The following is an 18158-nucleotide window of genomic DNA, read 5'->3' on the forward strand; positions in this document are numbered from 1 at the left end:
CCTGACCCCCCTCAACCAGCAAACCTACAAGTACCATTTGAGGACATGGTTGAACTTTCCCGGAGGCGCCCCCATGGCTTCGGCTTCCTTGCTGGGGCGTCAGGGGCCCGGAGCCGTGGATGCGACGGCCTGCAGGTCGGGACGCGGGTGGCTCTCGGAATGGCGGTTTGCGTCCGCCCCTCAGCATCCAGCTCAGCGTGGTCTTGGCGGTTACTCCGTCCTGCTCTGAGGAAGGCTGACGTGGGACATCGTGGAGACAGGAGCGCATCTTTGGCCTCACTGAGGAGGAGCGAGATGGTGGCTGCGAGTATGTCCTCCCCCGGGGGCCAGCTCCCTGACACTGTCCTTCCCCCTGGTGGAGGAGCTGTCCATCCTGCTGCACGGCCGTAAGCTGTGACCGCTTTCCTTTTCAGTTGAGAAATCAAGTCTTAAGTTATTGTTACTGTTATAGATCATGTGAGAAGGGAGCCCACCCACCTTCATCCGTCCACTCATCCACCTGTCCATCCATCCCTCCCTCCATCCCTCCATCCATCCCTCCATCCATTCACCCATCTTTCCATCCCTCCCTCCAGCCCTCCATCCACAGATCCATCCATCTACCTACCCATCCACCCATCCCTCCATCCATCCGTCCATCCACCTACCTATCCACCCATCCACCCATTCATCCATCCATCCACCCAGCATCCATCTATCCATCATCCACCCATCCACCCATCACTCCATCCATCCATCCACCTGCCCATCCACCCATCCTTCCATCCCTCCATCCCTCCATCTAGCCATCCATCCACAGATCCATCCATCTACCTACCCATCCACCCATCTACCCATCCCTCCATCTACCCATCCACCCACCTTCATCTGTCCACTCATCCACTTGTCCTACCCATCCACCCATCCACCCATCCCTCCATCCACCCCTCCATCCATCCACAGATCCATCCGTCCATCCACCTACCTATCCACCCATCCACCCATTCATCCATCCATCCACCCAGCATCCATCTATCCATCATTCAGCCATCCACCCATCACTCCATCCATCCATCCACTGCCCATCCACCCATCCTTCCATCCCTCCATCCATCCACAGATCCATCCATCCACCTACCCATCCCTCCATCTACCTATCCACCCACCCACCCACCCCTCCATCCATCTACAGATCCATCCACCTTCCACCTGCCCATCCATCCCTCCATCCCTCCATCCCTCCACCCACCCATCCATCCACAGATCCATCCATCCATCCACCTACCCATCCCTCCCTCCACCCACCCACCCATCTGTCCATCCATCTGGGTGTTGGATCAGGTTTACCATGTTGGAATGTGATTGTCCCACGTAATATGCAGTTTGCTTCTGTCGTGGAACCTGTGTCTGGAGCGAAGCAGGTGGCGGGGGCAGACGCTCAGCCCTGTGCTGTTGAGCAGTGTTGTGTGTCAGTGATTCCGGTGCAGGATGCTGCCCGTGAGACTTTCCCTTGCTGGTGTCTGGGCCCAGCGTCTCCCCCACCGCCGTGCTGCTTTCCCTCCAAGTTCTTCTCCTGATTCCTGGTCCTTGGGCACACGGGAGGCCCGCAGCCACTCCCTCCCCTGGGGCCGTGTGCCCGGAGGCTGACAGTGCTGCCTCGTCCACTGCAGGCACCACGGCCAGGGTCCCAGGGGCCCCAACGTGTCTTTGAAGCATGTGAAACCTCTGAGGGCCCCCGCCCCCTTGCACTGCACCCGCGGGCAACCCCCTTGGAAAGACCCGGTTCTGCAGACACGTGGCCTCAGTTCTGAGGAGGAGAGAGCCAGTGCTCGGAGTGAGCCTTCCTGCCCCCGAACCCGCAAACGCCGGCCTGGGGGGGCCACCTGTCCTGCCCCTCTCCTCCCCTAGGACCACGCTGCTCTGTCTTCCTGTTCTCCCCGGGTTACGTCTACCCCAGGACTAGCTCACGGGCATGCTGGCATCGAGACTGGAGCGCACAGGAGAGGGCTGAAGGCGCCTTCCAAGCGCCCCTGGCTGCTGGGATGGGGCGTCTTTCTGTTCCCGCTGTGGGCTTGCACAGATGCGTGTGCCTGAGTTTCCGTGGCTGCTGTGACGCGTGACCACGACCCTTGTGGCGGAAGACGACACAAATGCTGTTCTCGAGGTCGGAGTCTCACGGGGCTAAGGTGGAGGTGTGTCTGCAGGGCTGTGCTCCTTCTGGGGGCCGCAGGGAAGAGCGTGTCCGCCTCTGCAGGCTTCTGGGAGCCGCCAGTGTGCCCCCGCCTGGGAGGTGCCCCTGCTCTTAGGGATGCACGCGTTAGGTTTGATGAACCTCCCCATCTGGGGCCATGTCACTCCGCCCCTCTGCAAACCACCACTTGCAGGTTCGGGCACGCAGAACGGACATTAGGGCCCTGAGCTGCCTACCACGGCGTGCACGTGCGTGTGCGTGTGCATGTGCGTGCACAGGCGCCCTTATGGATCTACACCCCGGTCCTTGCTCTGCACGGATGGGCTCACTTTCTGTGTATCTAGAAGTCCCTCTTTACGGCGACGGGTCTCAAACGTCCCGTGGCACTCCGGGAGGTGCTCTCAGGCTTGGGTGCTCTGGTGTGTCCTCCCTCCCCCTCGAGGGTGGACCTTCGGGTGTCCCCCGCCTCCTGTAGCAGAGGATGCTGTACTGGCTCCGCACACCCTCTCTGATCTGTTCGCCCGTCCCCGAGGGCCCTGATTTGGGCTCCTGGTGACGGCGGTGCTTGGCGTGGCCCTGGGCCCCGGGGTCACGACCCTCTGCAGAGGTCATCATGTCCTTGGGCATCTTCTCTCCAGAGCTTCAGAAACCTTTCGCTCGGGCTTGGGTGGCCTGCGTTGAACCTGAAGACGAGCGTGATGGTATCCACACGTCAGCCGCGGGCACCCTCGCCACCGAGGGACCGGGATTTATTTATTTATTTGGGGGGGGGGGCGAGAGGGAGAGGCTCCAGCAGGTGCCCCGAGGTGTTCGTTCCCAGCACATTTGTCGACACAGCTCGGCCGTCTGTTACCTTGTGGTTGTGACCGAGTGTAATAAGCCGCGGGACGGGAGTGCAGCGTCCTTCCAACGCTTATCAGGTTCAGGAAGTCCCTGCTCGTCCGTCTCACCGGGGGTGTTAGTGGGGTGTGTGGGCTGATGCCTGGACCGTCACGTCTCCGTGGATTGTTGAAAAGTGTCACCCACTTGCCCCGCAGGCCCCGCTCTCTCCCCCCACATCCCGCACCCGCGCTGTGTGTGTGACCCCGGGTGAACCCGCACCCACACGTCGTCATCACCCGGGGCCCGCGGGGGACGTGAGGTCGGCGGGGGCCGGGGGACGACGCGCCCAGCACTGCGGCCCCTCACAGTCCTCCTCCCCACCCCCCGGCCCCCCAGCCTGCCCCGTCCCCCCGGCTGTGCCTGCCCCCGACCGTCGCGGTGCGCAGCCCTCCCGCCCTGGCTGCCGTCGCCGGGTCACCCACGTCTTCGTCGCCGTCTCCCTGACGGCCTGGGACGCGGAGCAGCCTTCCTGATCTGCCACCTGCGTGTCTCCGTGCAGGTCTCCCGTCCGCTCTTAAACGCGTTGTCAGGTCGTGTTGTTGAGTGTTCAGAGATCTTTACGTATTGTAGGCGCCGTCCTCTATCAGCTGTGTCTTTTGCAAATATTTGCTGCCGGCCGGTGCTTGTCCTCTCACCCCCCTGACTCTCGCAGGACAAGGTCCAGCCGGTCAGTTGTTTGTCTCCTGGATTGGACCCGTGGTGCCGGGTCTACAGGGTCATCCTCCCGTCCAGGGTCACCGGGGATTTCTCCTGTGTCGTCTTCTAGAAGTGTCATAGTTTCGCATCCTACGCCTGCGTCCGTGACCCCTTGTGAGCCAGTCGAGAGGAGCATAAGGTCCGTGTCCACGTTCCCTCTGCGTGTGGACGTCCAGTTGTCCAGCACCGCCTGCGGAGGGCACGGCCTTCGCCCCGTGGGTGGCCTCGCTCCTTTGTCAAGGATCCGTCGGGGGCGTTCGTGTGGCTGTTTCTGGGCTCTCCCTCCTGTTCCGTCCACCTGCTGGCCTGTCCCCCGCCCCCCCCAGGGCCACACGGTCCTGATCCCAGCCGCCCTACAGCGAGTGCTGGGGCCGCGGAGTGTCGTCCTCCGACTTCGCTCTTTTCCAACACGGTGTTGGCTATTCTGGGTCCTTTAGCTTCTCACAGAGACTTTAGAATCCGTTTGTCACTATCCACAGAAACCTTGGTGGGATTTTGATTGGGGCGGCATTGAGTCTACAGGCCAGGGCGGGGAGACCTGACGTCCTGACAAGCCTGAGTCTTTCTATCCGTGGGCAGGGACTCTCCATGCATTGATTTAGTTCTTTGATTTATTTTGGCAGAATTTTGCAGTTTTCCTCCCGTGGATGTTGTGCGTATACGCGTTATATTTATCCTAGATAAGTTGTCGGCGGGAATGCTAATGGAAATGGTGTGTCTCTGATTCCAAATCCTGCTTGTTCGTTACTGATACGTAGGAAAGGGACTGAATTCCTTATATTGGTCGTGTATCCTACGACCTTGAGTAATCGCTTCCAGGAGACTGGTTTTGTTTTTCTGTCAGTTCTTTTGGATTTTCTGCGTAGACGATCACATCCTCTACGGACAGACAGTGGTTCCTTTTCCTTCCCAATCTGTGTACTTCTATTTCCTGTTCTTGCCTTATTGCTTTAGCCAGGATCTCTAGCCCGGTTTTGAAAAGCCACGGTGAGAGAGACGTCCTTACCTTGTCCCCGATTTCGGTGAGAAAGCTTCAGGTTTCTCACCATCAAGTGGGTTATAAGCCGTAGGGATGTTTTGTAGGAATTCTTCATCCAATGGAGGAAATTCTGTTTTATTCCTGATTTACTGAGAGCTTTCACCATGAGTGAGTGTTGGATTCGGTCAAATGCTTTTTCTTCATCCGTGGACATGATTTTGTGATTCTTTTTAGTCACTGTGTTTAGGAGGTGGATTCCCTTAGTTGGGTTTTGAAGGCTGAACCAGCCTGACGTACCAGGATAAGTCCCACCTGGTCACGGCTGGCCTGTCCGCAAGGGAGGTTGTCCCCAACTGGGCAAGTCCCCCAATTCCTTAACCCGAGTGAGCATCGGCCAATAGGAGGGGGCCCCACTTGCCAAAAGATATCACCCACTGTGTTCCCACGAAGGTGTTCTTCCAGACTCTCAGAGCGTGGCACGGGCATTTGCTTTTTTGGAGAGATCTTGGTTTCCTGCCCACGACAGCTGGTCCAGGGCCTTCAGAGCAGCAGCTGCCACGAGCTCTGCAGGGAGGTGACCACACCGCGTCCTCCACTCACAGTGCCTGCAACTGGACAACGGACCCATGATTTTCGGGCCGTGGCATTTGGAGACTTACTCCCCGTGGGAACCATGAGGACTTTCGTGGAGGAAGAGGAGCTGCCCGAGGCTCGCCAGGGACCCGGGCCTGCCCTTGTAGCGTGCCGTTGCCCTGCAGCCCAGGACATCCACGGCTGCTGCATCTTGCATTGTACAGCAGTCTGGAGAACTCGTAGCTGCCTGGGAGGAAGGGCGGTGGTGGGCGTGCCCATGTTTAACTCTGGGCACAGCTGAGTCAGGACGGCAGCGCCATGACATGCAGGCTGGGCAGAGTCCTGTTCCTGAGTCTCAGAACGTCTCCCCGAGTGCACCCTCAGCCCCGGGAACTTGTGATGTGAAGAGGGCGTCACAGCAGCTGCCATCTGGGTGCACAGCAGGGAGGGTCTGACTTTGAGCATCAAGCAGGGGCTGTCTTCCCGCGGCCTGGGGTCTTCCCGCGAGGCACCCCCTGCTCCCTAGGCCTGAGGCCAGGCCGCTGCCCAAGCAAGGCTGTGCCTACACTGACTTGGCATGAGGGTCTTGCCTGCAGGCGAGGGGGGCCCTGGCTGGTGGTGCTGGTGGGAAGTCAGGGCCCTGCAGAGGGGAGACGGGACGCCCAGCACCGCCCCGGGCGCACCAGCCCTGGGAGGGACCCAAAGGGCATGTGCTCCTGCCCTCCGTGGCTCCGGGCTCTCCTCTGTGTTCATTGTTCTGTCTCCAAGAGCTCTTTGAAAGATGGAGCTTGCCTTAGGAAGTTGGGGTTTGGCATTTCTCCCCGCTGCTCTGACCGGGTCAGCCGGGCCCCACCGCTCAGGGCCAGAGCCCAGGTACCCACCCACCGCCCTCCTCAGGACTCCCGCTCGCCAGCAGCCCCTTCCCCGGAGAGCATCTCCTCCACGTAACTCTCCCCTTGCAGGTGGACCACACCAGGGTCTTCAGAGAAGGGGCTTGGGGTCGGGGCTCTTGGCCGCACTGTGGCCCCGGATTCCCGGCTCCGGCTGTGGGCACGTAGGCAGGAAATCACCAACGGAGAGGCCCTGCCCTCTGTGCCCAGCGCCTGATGCTCCCGGCCCAAGGTCGCAGGCTCTGGTGGCCCCTGCCTGCCCAGGAAGCCTTCTGGTCCCACCTGGAAGGACAAGATACGCGGGAGAAGGCTGGGCACCGTGCTGTGTCCCCAGCCTAGACTCGCGCCACCTCCCTGTGCTGGGGGGTCACCCCGAGAGGGACCTGCTGGGGCTGGGACTCCACGACACGGTGGGCGGGGACACTGCACAAGGCCCCCGACAAAGCTGGGCGCCTGGTGGGCTGTGTTACAAGTGTGCGTAGGGCTCAGACCACGAGCACCGGGCCCTGATCTGCCCCGGGGTTTAGTTGTGTGCAGGCTGGCTCCTCACGGGGATAAGCCTGCGGGGCCGCTGGGCTGTAGGGTTTCCCTCTGTGGCCCTGCAGACGTGTGGCTGAGGCCCACTGAGGCCCGCGGCCAGGTGGGGTGGTCCCGGGGGTGGAGGCTGGGCTGGGGTCCCAGCACACGCGTGGGCCGCCGGCCCTGAGCTCACAGGGCGCCCTGCGCAGCCACGGCCTCTGGCCCCCTGGTTGGGACAGTTCCTGTCACGTCCCCCGGGGCCTGGGAGCCCATGGAAGGAGGGACGGTGGCCCGTGGCCACGAGTCCTGGCCGTCCGTGGTGCCTGTAGAGGCAGGCCCGGAGCCCCTCGTGCCTCAGTGTCCCCTGGCGCCCTGCCTGCTTGCTCCCGGGCACAGCCTCACCGGGGTCTTTCTCCTCTTTGCAGAGAGCCGGGGCTCGGAGGTGGGGCTCCTGCAGCTGCTGGGAGAGCCCCCGCCCCAGCAGGTCACCCAGGTGGACGACCCCGACGTGGGGCCGGCCTTCGTCTTCGGCCCGGACGCCAACAGCGGCCAGGTGGCCCGGTACCACGTCCCCAGCCCGTTCTTCCGTGACTTCTCGCTGCTCATGCACGTGCGGCCGGCCACCGAGGGCCCGGGGGTGCTGTTTGCCATCACGGACGCGGCCCAGGCGGTGGTCTCCGTGGGCGTGAAGCTGTCGGGCGTGCGTGACGGGCAGCAGCACGTCCAGCTCCTGTACACGGAGCCCGGGGCCGCCCGGACCCGCACGGCCGCCAGCTTCCGCCTGCCCGCCTTCACCGGCCAGTGGACGCGCTTGGCGCTCAGCGTGGACGGCGCGACGGTGGCGCTGTTCGTGGACTGCGAGTTGTTCCAGAGGGTGCCCCTGGAGCGCTCCCCGGGGGGCCTGCAGCTGGAGCCCGGCGCCGGCCTGTTCGTGGCCCAGGCGGGAGGAGCGGACCCCGACAAGTTCCAGGTAAGCGACCGCAGCCACCCCGGGGTGGGGGCCGCCTGGGGGGTGGGGGATGTTCCTGGGGTGGGGGCTGTCCCTGGGGGGTGGGGGCCGCCTGGGGGGTGGGGGATGTTCCTGGGGTGGGGGCTGCCCCAGGGTGGGGGCCACTTGGGGGGGTGGGGGCCGTCCCCAGGAGTGAGGGCCATTCCCGGGGTGGGGGCCGCCTGGAGGTTGGGGGCTGTTCCTGGGGTCGGGGGTCATCCCTCGGGGTGGGGGCTGCCCGGGGGGTGGGGGCCTCCCCGGGGGTGGGGGTTGCCCGGGGGGTGGGGGCTCCAGGGATGGGTGCTGTGACCCCCTTGTGCTGCGGAGCCGGGGATGTCCAGGGTCCTCGCAGGTCGGGCTCTTCCCTGCTGTCCGAGCCCCGTGGGGACCTCCCTCCACGAGGGTCTTCCTGGCGGGAAGGCCGCCCACCTGCTGCGCTGGGGGGGGCTCGGGGGGGTCACGTCACCCCTACATCAACCTGCTGCTCGTCCTCATTTTCACCGACCCCTGCAGCCGCCGCGCAGTTGGCTGGGGAGCAGCGAGGCCGTCGCCCCAGGCCTGCACCCGGCCCTCAGGGACACCCCGTCCCCCAGGCCCAGGCCCGGCCTCGTTCTCTGCGGGACGCAGATCCCGGAGCCCGGGTGGGGTCTCTCCCGGGGCCGCGGCCTCCCACGCTCGCTCGCGGGCACGGTTCGTGGGTCCCCACCCGCCCCTGCACCGGCCCTGCCGCGTGGTCCAGACGGGGTCCCTGTGCGGGCCCGAGGGGGCGGCCCCCGGGGACAAGGTGAATCATCGCCCAGACAAAGGGCGGCCTGAGGAGCGAGGTTCTCAGCCCGGACGGCGACCGCGCGGCCGACCTTCCCCCCGCGGGAACTCCGCGCCTCGGGGTCGGGCCGCCGGGGCCTGGACACCACACTGGGCCCCTTTGTGTTTTCAGGCTGAGCCTCAAGCACGATGAAGTGGGAGGAGGCCTGGGGGGGGCCGGGAGGGCTGGTGTCGTCGCGTCTCCCGGGGCGCCGAGGGGGCCGGGGACGGGGTGGCCCGGGGCGCGGCTGCGGGTCCCCGACACAGGGCGCGGCCGCCAGTCCACAGAGGCCCGCGGCGTCCGGGTGTGTGGACGTGTGTGCCTGGGTTGCTGGCGTAGACACACTTTCATTTTTGCACACAATTTTTGGTTATTCCAATTTTTTCTTTAAAAAAAAAGACACAATTGGTTCTTTTGTGACTGGCCTGTTTCTGCGCTTTGCGGCTTTGCTCTGAGCGGTTCCACGGCTTCTTACCGGCTTGTCCCAAGCTCTTTCTGTAGGAGAGAACCGCTCCTCCGTCCCGTCCGCTGTAAATTTTATCTCCCGTTTGCTTTTTGCCTTTTTATCTTGTCACTTTTTCACGCAAGCCGTTGAGATACGTAACGTGGGAGACGCCCGTGGCGTGTAGCGTGGCGGCCGAGCCTTGGGCATTGGGAAGACGGGGCCGGAGCGGGGCGTGGGCCCCCCCGTGAGCGCTGGGGGGCGGCTGGAGGCCCAGCGGATGTCGCCCGAGTCGCGTCCTCCCGAGCCCCGTGTCCGGCCCCTGGCGGCCCGACTGGAGGCTTCAGGAATGTTCCGTGTGGGGTTTGGTCCGATTGCAGCTGGCTGAGGGGCCAGGCTTGTGGGACCGGAGACCAGCCGCCCCAGCCCCGGGCTCTCCAGGCCTTCGGGGCGAGGGTCCCGCCGTGACTCGTGCGACCGGGCTCCGGGAGGCGCAGCACGCGGGGCGGCCCCTCCGGGTGGGCGTCCCCCCCGCGCCCCCGCCCGGCGCCCCACGGAGCCTCTGCTGTGTCTGCCCAGGAAAGCGGGGCTTTGCAGGTTTCCTCCTCTCGGGTCCAGCGTGGGGCGGGTGTCCCCCGGGGCCGCGCTCCCGCCCGTTACTGGGGCGCCTGCCGGCTGCCGGCCCGCTGCCTCTGAACGTCCCTACCTACTTCCACGGTGGCACCTCACGCGGGCCGGTCACGTACTGCGCCCGAGGGCCACCGTGCGGCAGGGGGGACCGCCTCGGTGTGCGGCCCCGTGGCCACGCTGTGGACCAAAGCAGCGCCCGGTTCCCCGAAGCCGGGGGTCACCGACCAGCCACGGGCGGGCTGGATGCCCGGGACGGCGTGGGGCAGGCCGGAGCGTGTCGTCAGGGGCCCAGGTTCCCCACGCCCGGCACCCGCCCCCGCCCCCGCCCCCGTCTCTAGGACAAGCGCGCCCGCCCCTTTTCCTTGCGGTAGGAGGGGGGAGACGGAGGCCACAGCGGCAGCGTCTGTGACACAGTAACGTGCCCCGACGCGACCCTGCTGGGAGGAGCCCGGTGCTCTCGTGCCAACAGTCAGGGCCTGACGCAAGCAGGTGGTCAGAAGCCACTGGTGCAAGGAGCGCGGGGACCAAGGGGGGGGTCAGGGACCGCTGCGGCCCGGCTGTGACCGGGGCCAGGCCCCCGGGCGGGGAGGGTCCGGAGGGCGGAGGGCGGAGCAGCCGAGCGAGGCAGGGGTGAGTCAGGCCGGGAGTGCGGGGTGCCCCCCCCCGTAGGCTCACTCAGCACCCCGAAGCCAGGACACGGCCCTCCCCGGAGAGTCGGGGGCAGCCCACCCCAGGCCGTCGGGGTGACGGTCCCTACGACCCGCGGTGGCAGCCACAGGACACGGCTGCCGCGGCCTTTGTTCGCGAGGCTCAGCGGCGTCTCCGGGTTTCACAACGTCTGCCTCCCGGCCCGTGGGCTGCTGCCAGCAGGGCTGTGGCTTTTGCACAACCGACGTCTTCCCCACTAACGTGTCCTCGGGGAGCGGCGGCCGGCTCCCCTTCTGCGCTGGTCGGTCGGGGCCGGGTCTGCGGGGGGCACGTGTGTCCCCTGCCCCCACCTGCTGGCAGCGCCCGCGCCCCCCTCATCGCTGCCACCCCGGGGAGAGCTCGGCCTTCTGGCACCTAACATCAGCCCTGTGCCGTCCCTGCGCCTCCACACCTGGGCACGCGTGTCAGCGGGGCCACCCCGTCCCTCCTTCGGCAGGGCGGGCGATCCCAGCACCTGCGTCCGAGCCCTGTGCCGCCGCCCCCCGACTTGACCCCTGCTCTGTGAGGCCAGCGTGGCCTGTCTCCTGCGGGCGGCGGGCGGCATCTGCGTGTGCTGTGCTCCCACACACAGGCTCACGTGCATACACGTGCTCAGGGCACGCAGGTGCACACACGGGCGCTCACACGTCACCACATGCACGCACACTCCATGCACACAGGTGCGTACCGTTCACATGCACCGATGTGCTCTCTCACACGTGCCCCCACCACATGCACACCTGCCCCATGCACCGAGGGGTGCGGTGGTTCACGTGCACACAGGTGCGCCCACACCTGCCCTCACCACATGCACACACACCTGCACATTTGTCCACACGCACACGTGTTCACACGTGACCCGTCCACAGAGCTCACACACCTCCCACGCAGCCTGGCCGCCCTCCGTGGTGGTCAGGACATCCCAGAATTAGAAGGAAGGACACTAGTTCCTCACGCATACCCAGCCCCGTCCACAGCCGACTCCCCCGCGGGGCACGGACCGCGTCTCTGGTCCTGGAGCCTGAGCCGGTCCCCTCGCTGCGTCTCCTCTACCTGCAGGGGTCACGGGGGTGAGGACCGCAGGCAGCCCTGAGGGTGGCTCTGCAGGGGGCGGGTCCCAGCGACCACAGTGAGGGGGGCCGGCCTCACTCTGACCTGGCGCTTGTGGGGACGCTGCAGGGTGGCAGGGCCCTGGGGGGCGGCGAGGGCGGCTGCGTGGCAGGCCCCGTGGGCTCTGGGCTGACACAGGCCGCGGCTGGTGTCCTGGAAACGTCGGGGGCTGATCTCCGGCCCCGGCAGACAGTGCTCTCTCTGCGGGGCCGCTGCCCTCCTGTGTGGGGTCAGGCCCCGCACGCCGCCCCCCTGCCCCTGCCCCCTGGGCCCTCCTACCGGCCACTGTCCGTTGGCTTCCCTGGGGTGCCGCGAGGCCTGGACACCACCCGGCCACCCCAAAGAACCTTCCGGAACCCATGACCATCCTGACCCGACTGAGAACCGGTGCAGCTGCCTTCTGGGCCTTGACCGGGGCCTCGGGCCATCCCTGCCTCCGACCTCCTGAAACACCGTGGTTAGGTGGGGACGGCGGTGACGGAGACGGTCCTGCCGTGGCCGCCGTGTTCAGCGCCCTCGGGTCAGCCCAGCTTCGGGAAGATCCCATCTGCGACTCCGCTGGTGACCCGAGCCGCGCCGGCTGCTGTGGCCTCGGCCCCTGTGTGCGTCTGTGCCAAGGGGTCGGTGCCTGTGCCCCGCGGGCTGGAAATGACGCACCGGCATCCGACCGCTTCCCGCCCGTGTCCTCAGCGTGTCCTTCCCCTCGTGCTGGGGCCCCGTGGGGACCGTGGGGCTTCGGGGCCTGGGTCCAGCCCTCTTGGCCTCCCAGGGGCGGGTGTCGGGGCCTGAAGGAGCACATGTGCACGTCCGACACACATGGACACGTGTGCACACACGGGGAGATGGGATGTGGCCCCGCAGGCCTCGCTGTCCAATGCAGGGAGGTGGGGGGGCAGAGGGTCAGAGCCGACCCCCTGGAGGGTCTAACCCTCCTGGGAAGGGATCCAGGGGGCTTCCTGGAGGAGGCAGCCTTGGGAAGCAAGGGGAGCCCTCCTGCAGGGCTCATGGGGACACGCGGGGTGTTGTTGGGTTGTCATCACATGCTCCTCGTTGCTGTGGGGCCGCAGGGTCACGGGGTGCAGGGTCGGCGATGGAGGGAGTCTGGAGGTCGTTGGGAGGAAGAAACAGAAGAACGTAGGGGGGGCATGCGCAGCCCGCAGGCCGGAGGGACAGGAGGCCCCTGGGGTGTGGGGCGGCCCTGAAGGGCATTTCGGGGTCCGTAGCGCCAGCGCAGCATGCAGGGGCCGGGTCCCGCTCTGTCGGCCCCCGGACACCGCACCCCAGGGCCCGCCTGGCCGCGGCCTATCGCGAGGGCGGTGCAGACGCGCAGGCCGATGCACCAAGTGTGGCTTCGGTTTGGGGGAGAAGCGCCAGAGTGAGTCCCTGCGGAGAAGGACGTCAAGTGAGAACAGGAAGCACCGGAACAGGCCTGGGGGTGCGTCACGGGGGAGCTGCCCACATGGTCGCCCACTGGCAGCCCCCTCCGCCACCCCGGCCCTCCTTGGTGTGGGGAGACGCGTGTCCTGCCGCTCGCCGCGCCGTCCGGGAGCACGGCCTCCCTCCCCGGCCTCGTGTGGGTGCTCGGGAGCCCCGTCCCAGACCTTCTCACTGCGAGCCGGGTGCCGGCCGGTGTGCACCCCCCATCCCGGAGCCCACGGTGACCCCCTGTCCCTCTGCCTCAGGGGATGATCGCGGAGCTGAGGGTGCGTGGGGACCCGCACGTGAGCCCCCTGCACTGCCTGGAGGAGGACGACGACGACAGCGGCGGGGTGAGTGGGGCCGCGGCCGGAGGGTGGAGGCGCAGGGCGGGGGCAGCCGGGAACCCCACGGGGGACTCGAGGGCTCGTGTGGGTGCCACGAGCCGGGGCCGCCCTCATCAACGGCAACGTCAGGAGGAGCCGCCGGGCCTCCAGCCCTCCCCTGGGAGCTCCCGCGGATCCGGGCGGGAGCTCCAACAACCGGGAAGAGCCGGGGCCCCGCGGTCGCTCGTGGCCAGAGCGCGCGGCGTGTGTGCATGTGCACATGCCTCGGGTCTAAACAAGAAAATCCAGGTCTCGGGTGTGGGGGACGGAGGGCAGGGAGCCGGTGTCCTGGGGGATCCGGAGCTCAGAGTGCCCCCTGCGACCCCGGGTGCACAGTGAGGCGCCAGCCACGAGCAGGGGGGACATGACCGGTCACGGTCCCCGCGGCCGCCGCCCACCCTGTTCAGCGCCACCGGCCCGTCCACCTGCGCAGCCTCGTGTCGTGGAGCCCCCCGTGCTGGGCTTCCGTCCCCTGGCCACACGGCGTCCCGGGAGCAGGGGGACGAGTTGAAAGAGGCGCGTGTGTGTGTGGCCCCGCGGGGACAGGGGGAGCTCACCGGTGCCCTGCTCCTCCCCTGCCGCCCTCAGGTGTCCGGAGACTTCGGGAGCGGGCTGGAGGACGACCGGGAGCCGTCGGTGAGTGCCGGGGGCCGCCCTCCTGGGGTCCTGCCAGTGTGGCCGGTGAGCACACGTGGGACACGCTCCAGCCGGACCCGGGACGCTGGGATCAGGTGGCCCGTCCGGGAGATGCGCCTCCGTAGCTCTGTCCCGAGGGATTTAGTTCAGTTTCTGATCCTAACACCCGCCCCCCGCCCGGGTCCCTGGGTGACCTTGGTGACCCGTTCCCACCCAGCCGGTGGGTCTGTAACTCCCATGGAAGGGAAAGCAGGCAGGGGTCACAGCGAGGAAGGTTCTGGAGGCCGGGCCAGAGCTCGCCCGGCTCCCCCCACCCAACACGGCACGCGGGAGGGAAGAGGCCGCTTTTGCCCCACGTGCAGGGACGGGTGGCCCCCGCCCCCTCCCTCCCGGGGCGCTGGGACCCCTGGCCCTGCGGTGGCCGGAGCGGTGCTGGGAGGGCGCCCAGTGGGCCCGGGTGCCCGTGACGGCCCTGCCCGCGTCCGGCGGCCTGTGGCGGGATGTGGGCCCTTCCCCCACCGAGCTCCTGTCCCTGCTGCAAACCAGAGCTGGGCACGTGGCCCCACGGGAAGGGTGCCCGGGCTGTGCCAGGGCCGCGGCGTGACGTGCCCGTGACCACGTGGGGCGGTCGCACATTCCACCCTCTGCCCCCGACCTGCGGCCCTCAGGCCAGGCCGGCCCGCTGCTGGGGGCTTCCCTGCTTCCAGGGGACCGGCCTCAGCCCTCCCGGGGCGCCCCCCACTCTCCGTGGCCGCGCGGGGCCTCCGCTCCCTCGGGGTCAGCGGCTCGCGGATGTTGGGAGGCCAGCGGGGGCCCGGGGGCCAGCTGGGGGGCCTGGCAGCTGGCAGGTCACAGGAGGACGGCCACCGAGTGCCCTGACCTTGTGGGGTCACCGGAGCTCCTGCCCAGGGTGGGGCGGGTGGTGGCAGGAGCCTTTGGGCGCCCGCGTGCCTGGGGCCCCATCCTGGGGCTGCGTGTGCCCCGGGGCCGGCCTTCCCCCTCGGGGGGTGTAGATCCAGCCCCGCCAGGCAGGTCGCTGTCCCCGGGGAGGAGCTGGGGCGCTTGAGGGTCACCGGGCCGTCCTGGGCCCCGAGCCTCCCTGGCCCGCGGGGAGACCTCCAGGCTTGGGGCGCGCGGGGGACCCCGACCCACGGGCTGTTTAGGAGAAGCCAGTGCGGGAGTGCAAACCGCCCCACGGACAGACTGGCACGGCCGCCTGTGCGGAGTAACGGGCTGCTTCTCCCACCCTCACCTTTTGCCAGGGTCTGCTCCCCAAAGCCGAGCTCCCCGAGGCTCCCCCGGTCACTTCTCCGCCCTTGACTGGAGGCAGGGACGTGGAAGATTCCAGAATGGAAGAAATCGAGGAAGAAGCCACGGCGTCCCCGTTGGGAGGTAAGGCTGTTGGGTGGGTGGTGTGTGGGGCCGGAAGGGCTCCCGTCCGTCGGGGACACACGCCCAGCCCAGCCCGGGCAGTGGTCAGCGCCCGCCTGGCCCCACGGCCCCAGGGGACTCGGCCCGGAGCCGCTGCTTGGCCTCGCCCGTTCGTGTCACCAGTGGGGATCGGTGGGGCCGTCGCGAGGGTGCAGGGGGCTCGCCAGGAGGCCCCAGGGCTGGCTTTGCAGGACAGCTGGTTGCACAGGTCAGCCTCTGCCCAGGACGTCCGTGAAGCAGGCCCGTCCCAGGTCGGCCTCTGGGCTTGGGGATGTTCCCTGTGGCCCTGGAGGTTCGGGGCGGGCTGCGGGGCAGGGGCTCAGGTGTGGACCTGCTGGGGACCAGGGTGCAGGGGCTCAGGGGGCTCCGGCTTGGACCTGCTGGGGGCCGGAGTGCAGGGGCTCAGGGGGCTCAGGTGTGGACCTGCTGGGGGCTGGAGTACAGGGGCTCAGGGGGCTCAGGTGTGGACCTGCTGGGGGCCTGGGTGCAGGGGCTCAGGGGGCTCCGGCTTGGACCTGCTGGGGGCCGGAGTGCAGGGGCTCAGGGGGCTCAGGTGTGGACCTGCTGAGGGCCGGGGTGCAGGGGCTCAGGGGGTTCAGGTGTGGACCTGCTGGGGGCCGGGGTGCAGGGGCTCAGGGGGCTCGGGTGTGGACCTGCTGGGGGCTGGGGTGCAGGGGCTCAGGGGGCTCGGGCATGGACCTGCTGGGGGCCGGGGTGTAGGGGTTCAGGGGGCTCGGGAGTGGACCTGCTGGGGGCCGGGGTGCAGGAGCTCAGGGGACTCGGGCGTGGACCTGCTGGAGGCTGGGGGCCGGGGTGCGTGTCAGTCACCGTAGATTACAACCCAACACGTCCTGAGTGTGAGCATCTGGTGTCAGGAAACGTCCTCGCTCCTCGGGGCCGTGTGCCTCCTGGCGGAGGGGTGGTGATAAATGTGGCGAGCTCCGGTGCCCAGTGAGAGGAGGAGTGACGTGGGCGTGGGTGTGGGTGTGTGTGTGTCGGGGCTACGGCTGGGCTCCGGGCAGCCTGGGGTCGGGGCAGGAGCAGGGGAGCCTGGCCGTGCTCCGGGGACCGACGGCCGCCTCTGCCTCCCCAGCTCGGACCCTCCCCGGCTCGGCTACAGTCACTGCAGAGAGCGCCCAACGCCTTGGGGGCAGCCTGCAGGAGGTGAGCCCCCTCCCTGAACCCCTCCCCGGACCCCAGGGTGGTCGGTGCTTCAGTCCCCTCACCCGAGCTCCGGGAGCCCGTGGCCAGCGCTGTGTGCCCTGTGCCGGCGCGTCCCCTGCAGGCCCCTGGGATACCAGGCCCAGCCGGGGCCTCAGGAGGGTGCAGCCGCCGGCCCCAGCCTGTGCCCTCGCCTCCTCGTCCCCAGGCTCCTACAGGCCCTGCGGCGCACAACCCTGAAGCATGGCCGGGACCCGGGCCACAGGGCCCCCCGGGCCCCCCAGGGCCGCCGGGGAAGGATGGCACCCCTGGAAGGGACGGTGAGCCGGTGAGCACCTTCCGTGGGCTGGGCGGGCACCAGCGGGGGCATGTGCCAGGGCAGCAGGTCCCGGGACGGAGACCCCGGGGCGGCCCTGACCCCGAGGCTGCTTCCTCGCCGCTCCGGGAGGGGAGGGCGGCCAGGGGGGCTGGCAGGGGGCCGCTGCGCTAGGGGGACGCTGTCCCTCCCCGGGTCATCCGTGGGGCTTGGGGCTCAGGTGCGGGTCTCTGTTCAGACCGGGCGGGCGCGGGGCGTCGGTCTGTCGCTGACGGTTCTCTTGCACGTTCCAGGGGGATCCCGGTGAGGACGGGAGGCCGGTGAGTTTGCTTCAGAGCCAGGTGTTCCTGTCTCGTGTGTGTGAGACCCTCAGGGCCCTTCCCCGTGACCCCCCGTCAGCGCCACGCAGCACACAGATTCTTAAATGAACCGTTTTGAAAATGCAACTTAACGTCCGCTGAGAAAATACAAGTGTATTGATAGAAAAACACAGCTGTGCCGAGGTACCGGCAGTTAGGCTCCTTGCAGGACGGAAGGGGAGAGAGAAAAGGTGCAGCTTCCAGGCTCCTAGAGGAGCAAACACGTGAGGGGTGGGTTGGGGGCCGCGGGGCCGAGGGGCGAGGGGCGAGGGGCGAGGGGTGGCGCAGACCCGCCCGCAGTCCCCGCAGAGGAGAGCGTCTGGGTGGAAAGCACCGCGTCCGGGTTGTTAGGAATCCACAGATGCTGATAACGTGCCGCGGGAAGGTTGCCCGCGAAGATGGGGGATCCCGCAGGCGGCGCGCAGTAGGGAGCCCGGGAGGGGCGGCCCCGGTGCCCCCGACACCGCTCGTCCGCGTCTGGGATGCTGCGGAGGACAGGAGGGATATTTCCTACTGAGGCCAGGCCGTCCCTGAGTCCCCGGTGCTGCGGTCGCCTGCGGGGTCCTGGGGGCTGAGGACACCAGCCAGTGCTCAGCCCGGGCGGCCTGGACCCCGCAGGACGTGGGGACGGGGACAGCTCGCTCTGCTCGAACGAGCCAGAGTCTCGAGTGTGCCCGGCGCCCGTGGACACGCAAACACAAGCCACCTCCGCCCCACCAGGGGCAGCCGCTCTGTCCACAGTGCCTCCCCTCACGCACCCATGCACATGCAGGTGCAGACTTGTAGGTATACACACATACACGCAGGTGCACACACTCGGGTGCACACACAGGTACACGTGCAGGTGCGCACACATGCAGGGGCACACACACTCAGGTGCATACACAGGAGCACACACAAGCAGGCGCACACACTCAGGTGCATACACAGGTGCACACCATTCACACGCAGGTGCACACACAGGTATATACATATACACAGGCAGATGCCCAGGTGCACACACAGGTACACACAGAAGCAGGTGCACACACACAGGTATACACATACACGCAGGTGCACACACCCGGGTATACACACGCAGG

At 67.3% G+C, this 18158-nt stretch overlaps 2 protein-coding genes across 3 annotated transcripts in view; one reads left to right on the plus strand and one right to left on the minus strand.

Annotated features, from left to right (window-relative positions):
• Positions 1-18158, plus strand: part of COL18A1 (collagen type XVIII alpha 1 chain) — a 41760-nt gene that overhangs the window by 3792 nt on the left and 19810 nt on the right. For both annotated transcript variants that reach the window (XM_038581665.1, XM_038581666.1), the window contains exons 2-8: positions 7135-7679; positions 13054-13140; positions 13762-13809; positions 15072-15201; positions 16334-16404; positions 16610-16729; positions 17011-17037. In XM_038581665.1, coding sequence (XP_038437593.1) covers positions 7135-7679; positions 13054-13140; positions 13762-13809; positions 15072-15201; positions 16334-16404; positions 16610-16729; positions 17011-17037 — 1028 coding nt within the window. The remainder of the gene's footprint in view (positions 1-7134; positions 7680-13053; positions 13141-13761; positions 13810-15071; positions 15202-16333; positions 16405-16609; positions 16730-17010; positions 17038-18158) is intronic.
• Positions 8872-12768, minus strand: LOC119877781 (translation initiation factor IF-2-like). Its single transcript, XM_038581667.1, has 2 exons — positions 11417-12768; positions 8872-11314 (listed from the first exon to the last, which is right to left on the minus strand). The coding sequence occupies exons 1-2, from the start codon at positions 12375-12377 to the stop codon at positions 11205-11207; spliced, it is 1071 nt and encodes a 356-aa protein (XP_038437595.1). The 5' UTR covers positions 12378-12768; the 3' UTR covers positions 8872-11204.

The sequence above is a fragment of the Canis lupus genome, chromosome 31 (genome assembly GCF_011100685.1).
Source record: "Canis lupus familiaris isolate Mischka breed German Shepherd chromosome 31, alternate assembly UU_Cfam_GSD_1.0, whole genome shotgun sequence".
Taxonomy (NCBI): Eukaryota; Metazoa; Chordata; class Mammalia; order Carnivora; family Canidae; genus Canis; species Canis lupus.

What these genes read in the sequence shown, in the direction of transcription:
- LOC119877781 (XM_038581667.1), bottom strand. Translation starts at nt 12,377, where the DNA reads ATGAGCCCTGCAGGAGGGCTCCCCTTGCTTCCCAAGGCTGCCTCCTCC. An exon ending in AGCGTCCCCACAAGCGCCAG is followed by an intron (nt 11,315 to 11,416) that starts GTCAGAGTGAGG and finishes TGACCCCTGCAG; the next exon opens with GTAGAGGAGACGCAGCGAGG.